The sequence below is a fragment of the Anthonomus grandis genome, chromosome 18 (genome assembly GCF_022605725.1).
Source record: "Anthonomus grandis grandis chromosome 18, icAntGran1.3, whole genome shotgun sequence".
NCBI lineage: Eukaryota > Metazoa > Arthropoda > Insecta > Coleoptera > Curculionidae > Anthonomus > Anthonomus grandis.
In genome coordinates this window covers 7,225,199-7,238,810 of record NC_065563.1, presented here as the reverse complement: position 1 = coordinate 7,238,810, position 13,612 = coordinate 7,225,199, and the positions used below count along the sequence as shown (strand labels likewise).

At 34.1% G+C, this 13,612-nt stretch overlaps 1 protein-coding gene across 3 annotated transcripts in view; it reads right to left on the bottom strand.

Moving 5' to 3' along the window:
• The window catches only part of LOC126746759 (uncharacterized), a 143,225-nt gene that overhangs the window by 100,279 nt on the left and 29,334 nt on the right, over window positions 1-13,612 (bottom strand). For all 3 annotated transcript variants that reach the window (XR_007663978.1, XM_050455095.1, XM_050455094.1), the window contains exons 2-4: window positions 11,873-12,121; window positions 11,728-11,815; window positions 11,555-11,675 (exon numbers count right to left, since the gene is read on the bottom strand). Coding sequence is in view for 2 of the 3 variants with exons in the window: in XM_050455095.1 (XP_050311052.1) it covers window positions 11,555-11,675; window positions 11,728-11,815; window positions 11,873-12,059 (396 nt within the window). In the remaining variant the exon portion in view is untranslated. The remainder of the gene's footprint in view (window positions 1-11,554; window positions 11,676-11,727; window positions 11,816-11,872; window positions 12,122-13,612) is intronic.

The window sequence follows — 13,612 nt, the reverse complement described above, 5'->3', positions numbered from 1 at the left end:
CCAAAGTTTTTAAACGACCCCATGTGATAAATGTGAATCTAGTAAATTTATATCTGGTGACCGAGGCGGCCAAAGCTGAGGACCGCCTCGGCCTATCCAACGATTTGGATGTTTCATCTAAATAACGAAGTGCTAATAAACTAAAATGGGTAGGAGCGCTCATCCTGCATAAACCACATGACTCTTTTAACAACTAGTTTCTTTTTTTCATTCAATATCTGTGGTAGAAAATGTAGCCCAATAAGGTGGTCTCCAATGATTCCAACCCATACATTTAAAGAAAATTGTTGTTGGTGATGAGCTTCAACTATGGCATGAGGAGTTTCATCTGCCCAAATGTGGTTATTATAGTAGTTAATGATTGCCTCTCTGGAAAAATTAGCTTCGTCGGTAAACAAAGTCTGCCTTAAAAACTGAGGGTTTTGCTCAATGACCTCTAACATCGAACGAGAAAATTCAAGATGCGTAGGAAAATCTCGTAATAATAGAGTCTGGACTCGTTGTACGTGATATGGATATAATAACGGATCCTTTAAAATAGTCCATACCGTCATATGATTGACATGTTTCAGACCAATTTTTCTAGTACTGATGTCAGGTTGTTTATCAATTAAATTAAGTACTGCTTCTTCCAATTCTGGTATTCCAATATCGCGTTGGCGACCACAATCATGCTTTCTTGGTTGAAAAATTCCAGTTTCTCGTAGTCTTTGATAAAGGCGTGCAAATAATGTAAGATGAGGTGCCATTCGTTAAGGGTACATTTCATCATACATTCTAGATGCTTGCAATGAATTTCCGTTAGCAAGACCCTAAACGAAATGCATATCGGTCATTTCTGCATTTGAATAATTTGCCATTTTGATGAAATGGATCAAAATTGCATAAAAAAGTTTCTACTTTAAAGGAGGCAAGAACTGACAATCAACCAACAATCATCAGCAGACATTTAATAGGTTAATACAGATTAATAGGTTAATACATTATTTGAAAGGTTACGTAAAAAACAAAAAAGGTTTAAAATGTTAAGTAAACAGTGGTACCATATTTTTCATCGAAAATATTTACTTACAATTGTTGTGTTGTAAATTGACCGCTTCAAAAGAAATTTCTCAGATTCGTGTACATAACAGAAAAAAACTGTTATCCTTACCTGGTTTCTTATCAAAGTGTGTTAGACTTATACAACCTCTCAAAACTCTCTGATAGAAGAAAAAAACACTCTGTGATTTTAATTTACTACTTACCTATTAAATAAGTTTAAATACCGAAATTGCTCACTTAATAAATTCTATTAACTTTTATGTACCTAAAGTTAGTCCTTATAAATATGGGCTTGATAGAATGTTTAGCATTAGGTCATCTAAGGAGAGTCCTTTAAATCAAATATTAGAGTACTGTAATGAGCTCTTTAGAAATAAGAATATAGATTTTTTTTAACAAAACTATTAAATAAATTAAAAACCTAATGATGTGACAGAATAAAAATTGGGATATAGCCACCTCTTTAACTTATAATTGTCATTCTATTTGTCAGATAGTTTGTTTTGTTCCTTAAATGTGATAGGTATTTTCAATTTTTTAATATTTAACTATATTGTTTAGTGTTGAAAACATCTTGTCGGACTTGCATTGTCTTATTTATTTATTGTAACACGACGTTTCGGTTGGTAAGTATCTCCAACCGTTATCAAGTGTAAACTGCTCCAGTTTATTTTTAAACTGTACCATTGTCTACCACCTTCAAAAACAGATTGTTTAGTGTTGTTGGTTAGGTATATTATTGTAGTCTTTTATTTTAATTACCTTTGTAAGATGTTTTGTTAGACTTTAAATAAATAAATAAACAGTTTTCAAAATAATTTTGAAGGATTTTCTCGACTTTCAACGACTTGAAATGATCATCATAATGATCATATATGACTTCACAGTCGTCGCATTATACCAAAATTGACGATATTTGAAAGTTATTTTAGGGTAATCAAGCAACTTACTATACTTTAACGTTAGGAATAATATGCAATTAAGAACAAAATTGCAAGAGTAAAATATAAAACTAAATTTTCGTGGTCGAGAATAGGACCCCAGCCGAAAAACCGCTCATAAAATGAACTCACATACGCGGTACAACGTGGTTGTTCTTCGTGTTCCTTTTTTTAAAAAGTTGTCCTAAACTTTTAACTCCTTAACGATCGCTAGCGTTTGCGAGCTATGCAAGACGAGTCGTTGCCCTCCGAAATAGCACCTTGTTTCAAATAACGTAATTAAAACTTATTTAAAAAAGCAGTGGCGTTCCCCTCTCATTATATAGGGTGTTCCGAAATTACATCGCAATATTTTACCAGCCGCATCTTTGTCTAAAAATAAGATAAAAACTACTTCATATACAGGAATCTTGAAAAGTGAATCGTTTTCATGTTACAGGGTGTTTTATAATTCCTATTGAAAATGGTTTTTTGTTAATATTTCGAAACGCCTGGTCGTTATTTTCATCATATACGTACTACTGTTACTGTTACTAACTGAATTTATGTTAAAATGTATACAGGGTCGACTAAAATTAGTAATCAGCAAAGATAAAAACGTCGTCACTTTTTTTCTGGTTTCTTTTTATTTATTTGGATAGTAAACTTAAAAAGAACCAACACTTTTACATAAAAAAAGTACTCTTGTCTTATTCCGTTAGAAGGCTCTGGTTTCAAGAAATTCTTCGCCTTCGCTCTTAACGTGCGGGTTCAAAGGTCACCACGTAATATGAATCAAATTGAAAAATCATTGGCTGCCAAAATGTTATTCCCTTGAGAGTTTGACAATACATTGAACGCCGTCATGTGACATATTAAAGTCGCGTATACACCTTAGATCATAGTTATTAACTGAAGTGATGCCTTTAACGTCGTAAAAATGTCTGCGGAATACTACGTATCCGAGATTCGACATGTAAAACATACGTTGGTTATTTCCTTTCATGACGTGAAAAAGCCTACAAGTATAAAGCCCGTTGGGTAGACGCCTCATCGGTATATGCCTAAAATCCCCGATATTCTGCTAAGTTGCCAGACATAATATTTACTTTTCTCTTTTGAAAAATTGTCCGAAATAGACGGAATTCTCAATAATAATTTTTCTTTACGCAATAATATCTAAATCTAAGCATTTTATATTTTTTTATGAGAGCAAAAATGCCTCCCTAGCCTTTCATTAAAATTGTACATATTTCATTTAAAAATGGTTGTTACCTAAATTTTTGAGAAATTAGTATACGATTTAGCATGACCATTATGTGCATAACATACTAATTTGTCGATTTCAGGGCACAGCGTCTAATTTTTAACGATTATTTGATCTTGTCTTCTTCTTTGTTTATGTGTGATTGTGGTTTTTTGTGATAATTATTGGGAAACTATACATTTTGGTATAATGACAAACAATTAATTTGTATTGTGTGTGATGCAGTGCAGTCAGAGACCAGAAAACTACTTTCTTTGTTTAAAGACAAGTTCATGTTACAATCTCACTTTTAAAATGACATTTTAATTTTATGATTTATTATTTGTCGTTCGACCCAATCTATACGTTGATGCACAGAAAATTAAAAAAGTTGTGCTATCTTTTCTTTTATATCAGTTAAAAGTCAAAAAAAGATAAAAAATAGATTAAAAAAAACTGGTGAATGCGGCGGGCATTTCTATCTCCCAGCGCATTCACCAATTCATTTATTTAACTTTGTTTAAAAAGATAAATACGAGGTGAGCTACGACAGTTCTTTAAAATGTCGTTTTCTTATGAATATATATTTATTTACACATTACAAGGCAAAAAAAGATTGAAATTAACTATTAAAAAAATGGAGAATGCGCCGGGCATATCTATCTCCCAGCGCATTCACCAATTTATTTACTTAGCTTTAAAAGATTTTTTTTTGTACCTTTTAATCATACCTAAATAATAAACGAAATGCACCTGTTTCACTCTACTTTGAACAGCTGATTCAAAGATATTTCTGCTGTTGGATTGTTGCAGAAACGGTAGCGGCGGTGTCACGTTGTCAGGAACTGCCTGGGTATTTAGGTTGTCATTTTTATTCTGCAGCAAGAATCTTACTAGGTCCTTGTTACTATCGATGACATTCTTGGCCCAGTTTTCCAGTTTGTTTTGAAGGCGTTCTTCTATACCTTCCAAAGATTCATTTATAAGGCATTTAGAAGTATTAATCAAACTATTTGTTAACTGTGTGGACACCAGAATTACTAGGTTCTTTAGAATTCTCCAAATTGCCTTCAGAAGTGAACTTAGTGAAGTTATCTATGCAATCCTTGCACCATATCAAGACGGTTCTAGTTTTAGCGATTGCGCATCTAATCTCTTGTGATGATATCTTACTACAATCCCTACATGAAACCTTTCCGCAATTGTCACATGCACATCCAAACAAAAGTGTCTTACTTTCCTTAAAATAACAAGTTTGGGTACAAAACCCGCATTGCATCCCTTCCATAGTTGTAAAAACTTTTTAAGAAATGCGTTGGCGATATTATGCAATTTTATCTTTAAACAAAATTACAGCTAGTTAAAACAGCAGCTTAGTATTCATAAGCACAACACAGATTGGTAACTTCTAACATCCAGTATTTCTCTTATTTCTGGATCCAAATCACTCAGTACGATTCCAAAACATGAGCTCACACCACAACACGTTCGTTTCCGTTTATAAACTTGAATGTTGTTATCAAGTGCCGCATTTACAATACGACAGCTTATGTGCGAACTATGCCCATCATACATTAAAAGAGCTGTTTGATTTGGTGTTCCCCATGTCCTTCTTTTATTCTGAACCTCTTGCACAAAAGCTGTAGAAAACCATTCAAAAAACTGGGGTTCCTCCATCCAACCATTGGATGAAGTAGTGTATAGGGTCCCTGGGTAAGCTTTTTCTGAAATCTTTCTTGGTTGAACTGCTGCTCATTTAAATAGTATATAGGGGGGCAAATACGAATCATCTGCACAAATTGTTGCCAACACTGAAATTGGATTCTCTGCCTGATCCTCCCGTGACACGTACTAAAGCTAAAACCAAAAAGGAAGGTAATACAATGTTAGTTAAAAATTAAGGAAACTTACCTTTTTCTCCTAATGCCTTTAGTTTGTGTGGACGAGTACCAAATCCACTTTCATCTGTGTTAAAAATAAATGATGGTTTTTCTTCCAAATTATAATCCTTAACAAGCTTCGAAAGTTCATTATAAAAATCGTAAACAACTTCAGGGTCTCTGGCTTCTTTTCTTGATTTTTCTCGTAGTTCGGGTTTTTTAAATTAAATTGAGGGATTCCATTTTAAAAACATGTAGTACCAATCGTCTCCGGGTATACCATCTTTAAAGGGATTTTTAATTTGAGAAATCTCGACATATTAAGCCACAATATTCTTAATTTCTTCTTTATCACAGGGATAACCCATCCTAGCATGAGCTTTAATACACTGTACCAACTTTTCTTCTTCTTTTGAAAACACTGATGGACGCCCAGCACCTATTTTATCTACAGAGATATTGCATCCTTTAATTCGATGAAAAATACCGGATTTGGGAACACCGTAAAAGTTTTCAGCTTGTTGATATGTCTTGTTTTTATTGAGAACATCCTCCACAGCTCTTCTTAGATCTTCTCTGCTATTTACTTAGCTTTAAAAGATTTTTTTTTATACCTTTTAATCATACCTAAATAATAAACGAAATGCAAAAAGAAAACTAATTATTTTAATAACGAAAAAGAAAATAAGGGATTGCTTAGAATGTACAAGAACAAGTAGCTAAAGCGCTTGGAATTAGTTTAAGAATGGTGCAAAAGGTTGTATATAAAAACAAGAACAATCTTATTCCCAAGAAGGAAAAAAAGTGTAAAAGGAAGAAGCTGAAGATTTAAGTGAATGAGTAAAAATGAAGTAAGAAATTTGACTAAAAAAAGAAACTAATTATAACTATCATTATCACTAACAGAGTCGGAAAACTCTTCGTCATTTTCCGAATCTTCTTCAAATGGAGCAATGATCAATGGTTCAACTTGGATATCGAGTACTTTTTCTCTCTTCCACCAGGTTCTAATAATGTTTTCTGTGTGATCCACTGATTTCCGCCAATACTCCTTTGTGATGTGATTCAATGCCTCATTCGAAACAGCTTCAACCTGGTCAGATCTAAGCCCAGCACCCACATGCTTCTCATAATAAGATTTTGACCCTGTCCATATAAGCTCAATGGCATTAAACTGACAATGGTATGGTGGCAATCTTAAAACTTCATGGTCATATTCACGTACTATTTCGTCAACAGCATATATTTTTGGTCTTTTCAGCGATTTTGCAATTAAAAGAAGTTCGGATTTTAGCATATATGGCAAGGGATTCTGATTTTCTTTTACTAACCATTCATAAATTTCGCTTTTTCTTCAACTTCCATTTGGTTGTTTATTCAAAATTATTGAATGATACGACGCATTGTCTAATACTATTAAGGAAAGTTCTTGCAAGTTCGGTATTAACTGGTCCTTTAACCATTTTTCAAACATTTCGTAATTCATATTGTCATGATAATCCATACTTTTAGACTTAGAAGAAAAAATTAAACTTGCACTTGGAACGAATCCCGTTAAGACCCGGCATGTAAAATAATAAATCGTTTTCCCGGACCACATCCTTTTTTTCTTTTCACGCTTTTCACAGATTCATCTTGCCAAGATTTTATTCCACTCCCGTTTGAAAATATCCAAGTTTCATCTAAGAATACCACTCTCCTTAACTTTGATTTTTCATTTTGTGTATATTGTCTTAAAAATCCTATTCGTTGGCTCACAATATTCGGTAGTTCACACAAATATCTTCTATTGCAGTCTTTTTTATAGCGAAAACCTATGCTTTTAATTAATTTTGATAAAGCAGAAAGTCCAATTTCCAAAGTGCCGCGTTGCTATAAAACATCCCTCAGAAATGGCAGCGTTATATTTGTTTTTAGCCTATATAGTTCAGAAATCCTATCCCTTACTTCCATTTTTACACATTCACTTAAATCTTCAGCCTTCGGCTTCTTCCTTTTACACTTTTTTTCCTTCTTGGGAATAAAATTGATCTTGTTTTTATATACAACCTTTTGCACCATTCTTAAACTAATTCCAAGCGCTTTAGCTACTTCTTGTTGTACTTGTACATTCTTAGGCAACCCTTTATTTTCTTTTTCGTTGTCGAAGTAATTAATAACATTAAGTACCATTTTTTTGGCTTGAGGATTTAGAAATCCACAAAAAGGCTTTTTCTTTTCCATAATTTGAAATGTAAATTATCTTGTGACAAATAATGTCATCCGTTAATCGAAACGAGACAGGCATGTTTATTATGAAAGTAATTGTTTTAGAACCACTGACATTTATCATTTTATCTTCTTTTGATACATTAACGCTGCATATATCTGTTTCGTTTATCTGACGCGTTGTAGTTAAAAAACGTTGTTGCGCAAATTGAAATGAAATGTAACTACAAAAGTTTGTCGTTGATAATCCGATACACCCGCACGATAAGAGCGATTTTAACTATATTTTCAGTTTTTTTTCTTAGCTAATAAGTTTATTGTTTTTATTTTTCTCAATTATTTACAATTTTTAAATAAAATATTAAACAAAGAAAACAGTTTCTGATCTTAAAATTAAGTATTTGTAATAGTCTTATGTCATATTTGAGGCTATGAGTGCAATATCGGACTAACCCACAAAAATTCAAAATCGGCTTTATTGTAGAATATTATCCGTCAAGTTAATATCTGTTTACTGCACAGTTAACCAAACGACCTATTCATTTTCGTTACGAGAAAGAGGCAGCACTAAGAAGTTGAGAAGGAACTTCACCAAAGGAAGGCTCAATTTTCTAGAGTCACCCTAAAGCTGCGTCCACACCGAGTCGACACTGTCGATCGACTATGTCTATCGACATTGTTGATCAACAAGCGACAAAAACTGCATCTGTCCACACCAGAGTCGACACATATGTTTGTCGATCAGTCAAATCAACACGTCCGACGAAGAAGACGTAATTCTTGCTTGTGCCGCGTATATTAATATCGCGACTAAAAAAAGAAAAATTGCGCGCAAAAAAATATTTTGGGTTCGACCAAGTCTTCAAAGTAGAACTAGATACAATGCTAGTAATTTGATAGACGATTTAAAAAAAAGATGACATAAACATATTGAGCCTTGAATACAGGTGCAATGGTGGTTTTAGAATTTTTTTTCGAATGTCAGAAGGTGAATTTGAATATTTATTACTAAAAATCGGGCCAAAAATTTGTAAAGAAGACACCAATTATAGACCTGCCATTCCCATAAAGGAGCGTCTTGCTGTAACGTTACGATTTTTATCAACTGGAGATTCGTACCACTCACTAATGTATCTTTTCAAAATTTCAAAACAGGCAATTTCCAAAATTGTTGTGGAGGTGTGCGATGCCCTTATTGATGTTTTACAAGACTATATTAAGGTAAGCACTTTATTCATTAAGATTTAACGAGATTTATATAAATATGAAAATATAGTTATAGCTACTTCTTAAATCAATTTTTCATAACCATAATAATAAATAAGCACAACAGTAGTAAAAATAAACTATAACTAAAACAAAACTAAATATTTAAACCTTAAACGAGAATAGTTGTGCGCATATCTATACTTATGACCGAGCTTATGAGGTATGACTTCCTGGAGATTGCAGTTTGGTGATGAAACGATCTGCAGCTTCATCTTCGTCAGTTGTAAGGGCAGTAGTTGATTGTGCCGAAGTAAGGGGATTGCTAAACGGAGAGCATGAGGAATATGATTCCGGGAAATGCATCGGTGAGGTCGTCAGTAAGCCACCTGGGAAAATATTGATGTTGCTGAGAATGCTGAGATTGAGAATAATAGCGTTGTTGCTGAGCCTGAGAAAAATACTGCTGCTGTGGTTGTTGTGCTACGGAATAATTGTAATTTCCCAATTTTGCTTTAAACAGAAGTGTGCTTATTTTGTGTTGCACTGTAGCTTGAGCATAAGTAGTGGGCAAATTTCGCAATGTCACAACCACTTCTTCGCCAAATATGGTAAACACATCCTTTGATTGTTTTGTCGCTAATGTTTGCGTCATTATCTCGTAGGCTTCATTGACCATTTTGGGTTATCGCATTTCCTTTTTCTTGAAGGTACGTACAAGAGCTGGCGACTTAAACTGTTCTTTTGTAGTTAAAGTTTCCTTTGCTTTTTCAACATTATCGGCATTTACATTACTCCTCGTAGAGTCTTCAGAGTTGCCTTCTTCAGTATTTAAAATGGCATCTTGACTATTCTCATGCTCATCAGCAGTATTATCCACATCGTTGGCACTCCACCCACCCCTGTAATAGAAAGATTTTTTATTTTACTTCTGTTGGTACTATTGCTAGTTTGAAGTTTAAAAAATAAGATAAATATATTTTTTAATTTCAGATGCCTAAAAACGAAGGAGAATGGAAAGCCGTTGCCGAGGACTATTACAATCGTTGGAACTTTCCAAACTACGCCGGACCTATGGATGGAAAACACATATCGTTGCAGGCTCCAATAAACAGCGGCAGTGAATTCTTCAATTACAAAGGATTTTTTGGTATTGTTTTGTTCGCCGTAGTGGACGCAAGCTACAATTTTATTTATGCTAATGTTGGGTGCCAAGGGCGCATTTCCGATGGAGGCGTGTTTAGTAGTACTACGTTTAATAAGCTTCTAAAGGACAATACAATGCATTTACCTGGAGAAAATCAACTCCCAAATAGTGATCTAAAAAGCCCATATGTTTTTGTTGCAGACGACACATTTCCTTTGTCAACAAACATAATGAAACCATATGCAGGAAGTCACACTTAAGGTTCTAGTGAAAGAGTATTTAATTATCGCCTCAGCAGAACTCGAAGAATATCAGAAAATGTGTTTGGCTTAATATCCAATGTATTTAGAATATTTCGCAAACCATTACTATTGGAACCTCAAACCGCCTGCAAGGTAACATTAGTAGGATGTTACTTGCACAACTTTCTTAGAAACAGTGCATCTAAGAACATTTATAATCCCCCTGGAACATTCGATTCTGACTGCTCTGATTCAACTAAAGTTATTCCAGGAGCTTGGAGAAATGATAATGATAATGAGCCTGGCTAAGCAGATTTACCCAGAATACCCAAAAGAAGTGCAGTGCAGGCCCAACAAGTGAGAAACATATTAAGAGACTATTTTATGACACCCGAAAGAGAAGTTCCTTGGCAATACGAAATGTGTTAGAGGCGTAACAGTGTTCTAAACAACCTGTCGGTTAAAAATAAAAATACATAGATAAGCTCTCAAAGTCTACGTACCTGTGAATCTAACATCTCCCTGGGCTTATTTTTGTCTAGTAAAAATTTCATACTTTCAAAAGCAAACCATTTACTTTTATACACATCCTCTGTACCAGATCCAGATTTCTTGCTGTCCTTTATTTCTTTTACTTCCCTTACAAATTGACTTTGAAGATTTTTAATTTTTTGTTCTACCGCTTGCTTCTCGATGTTAAATTCTTTACCAATTTCCATAAAGGCATCGTGCCTCAAGTTCCTGTTCTTATAGTTTTTGGTTTTAGAATCCCATAGATTTGTTTTTAGTTTGTATGCCTCAATAAAGGCTATGACTTTAGCTTGTTCCCACTACATTTCTCCAACGAAAACACACGGCCGTGATGTCAACAAGGCAAGACGTCACTGAGTACCTACTCCTACTTTCACACTTTGTCGAATGTCGAACGTCGACAACACGTCCACACACTAAAGTCGATCGACTGCTCTTTCATGTTTACCGACAAGCGATGGAAAACATATCGACATCGTCGATTGCAACGTACACACTAAGTCGACAACGTCGATAGACATAGTCGATCGACAGTGTCGACTCGGTGTGGACGCAGCTTAAGAAAAAACACTGAACTGGCAAAAAGTGGAAACGCAGCAGTCATATGTTTTGATCTAATGAAGACTCTTCCTACACCTGTACTTATCATAGGCATTTGTTACTATAAAAGGCAGTTATGGACTTACTGCTTTGATATACATGAAATGGGAACCAATAATTCGTTCATGTTTGTATGGGATGAAAGTATTGCTTCCAGAAGGCCGCAAGAGATGGAATCTTGTATTTTATACTACATAAATATAACGAAAGGTATCGTAAAAGGTTTAAGTTATTACATATACATACATATTTCTTTAAAATACGTAAATAAGTCAATTTTCTTTCCAATGTGACCATGTGAGATAGTATTTTCTAAATTGATTTTTAGTATAAGTGACTGTAGAGTCAGAGGTGTTCAAGATAATTTAAAAATATTGGCGGTAAGAGGTCAGGAATGCACTTTTGGTCAAATATCTTGATGTTTATTGATCATGTGGCAAGGTAAAGTTGCAGTTAAAACTTTTCTTTACAAAAATGATTTCTTTTGATTTTTAAAATATTTTGAAAAAATAGATATTTTTTGTGCTTACTTTGTCATCCAAAAGATGCGTATGAAGTGGTTTCGAGGTTGAACCCGATGTGTTTTCCCTTACAAGCACCCCGTCGTACTTCCTGGCCTTTTTCCTTGTTCTGTGCTGTTTCCACAATTTCCTAAATTAAAAAATATGACAACAAAATAAAGCATATGAATTAAATATAATACCTCATTCCAAATATCATTGCAAGTGTGATTATCAAAGGGACCAGCGTGGCTACGCACGCTAGTATAACAGTTTTCAGATCATTTAGCACTAAAAAATTTATAAATTTTACTTTTTTTATATTTTAACCGCTAAATAAATCCTTACTAGATTCTCCATCATCATCGATATAAAATCCGGTTTCATTGAGAGCCCCCTTGATTTTCGAGGGGGTAGTTCCGATGTCCTCCTCCAGAGGACTCACCGGGCTCACGGAACTCACTGAACCCAAAAACTTCCAGGGGGTGGATGAGGTACTGTTGATCGATGAAAGTGGTGGTGGTAACGTTGTCATGTTCTCTTATTTTTTTTTAAGTTGCTTCGATGATTATTCTTGAGGAGGGCACCATTGGAATACTACAAATTATATTTTAAAATTCCTTATCATCATCGGTGTGTATACTACATACTGTTTATTTGCTATTTATTTATAGGTGTTTATACAACATGGGACACGTCAAATTAAAAGTAATTTATTTGCCATAAAGAGTCAATACATTCCTAGAAACAAAATAAAGATAATATATTTAATATTTTTTTCATAAATATTGGTTGTAAATATCAAACGTATGTTCCAAGGCTCCACTATTTCGTAACATTTTTATGGTTTAAAGTAGCCCGCCCATAGTAAATGTTATATCATCATATGGGAAATTTTGTTTTGGAGATAACTACGAAAACGAGAGGAGTGTTTCTCAATACAGGGAGCCTCAAATAAAGAAATTCCACTCCAACTTTTAAACGGCTGCTCTGCCCAGTTCTGCTAACAATTGATGGTATTTCCATTGTTATTCTCGCATCTGGGATTCACTAGGCATTTTCAACATTATTCACTAGATAAGACTGAACTAAATTTTTATGGACTATCTAAGGCAAGTATTGTAATTATTTTTGTTTCTGTTGACATTTCAGTATTTATGTTTACATTTTCACATTATAATTAGGATTTAGGGAAATTCAGGTTTCAGCAGCACATTTAAATTCTTAGAAATATTAGTTTTATAAGATGAATCGTAGCTTTAAGTTGCGTAGCCTGCAACTCAATCTTTCACCCTAATTGCCTCGAGCGACAATCTGAAGTTATAAGGTTGGGAGGCTATAAAATTTTGTGTACGGAAAGATGTCAGACAACTTTTAATGAAGAAAAAGGTCAAACTAGAGCCTATGAACAGAAAATTGAGAGTATGATGGAGAAACTTAGGGAAAAGGATAGACACTTTCGTAGAGAATTCGTAGAAATAGTCTGGTTTTTGAGGATGAAGTATTTGAAGCGGAAAGAAAGTTTTCATCGACACTTGATATTCTCAATAAAAAAAATGATGAACTTAGTTACGAGATTGACAATTTTAAGACTAAGGAACATGATCTGAATTTGTTGGTAAAGTCTCTGGAACAGGAAAAAATGGACCTTTCACTCAAAATGGACAAATTAACGGATTTAAATAAGGACCTAATTACCAACATTCACGCTATAGAAAACGAGAGTCTTGCATATAAACATCAAATTTCTTTGCTACAAAGAGATGTTGATGAGTATTCTTCTATTAATGAAGCGATGGTGACTTCTATAAGAGTTTTAGAAGCAGAAAAAGAAAGCCACCTTTTGGATATTTTCTAAATCTGGTTGCTTGACTCGTGATTTGGTACTAACTGCTTCAGCTCTTGCTTCCAATTTTACCAAGAACGATTTGGTGATCTTGTGGTTGAACGGAACATATTCTCCTACATCTATTATTAACGATTTTATCATTCCCTGTAAAAACACTACTTTCCTCGTTATGACAAGCCCTTGTTTTGGACCAGGTTGCAGTGTCGTATATAATAGTAATCTGTCATTATATAAAGCTT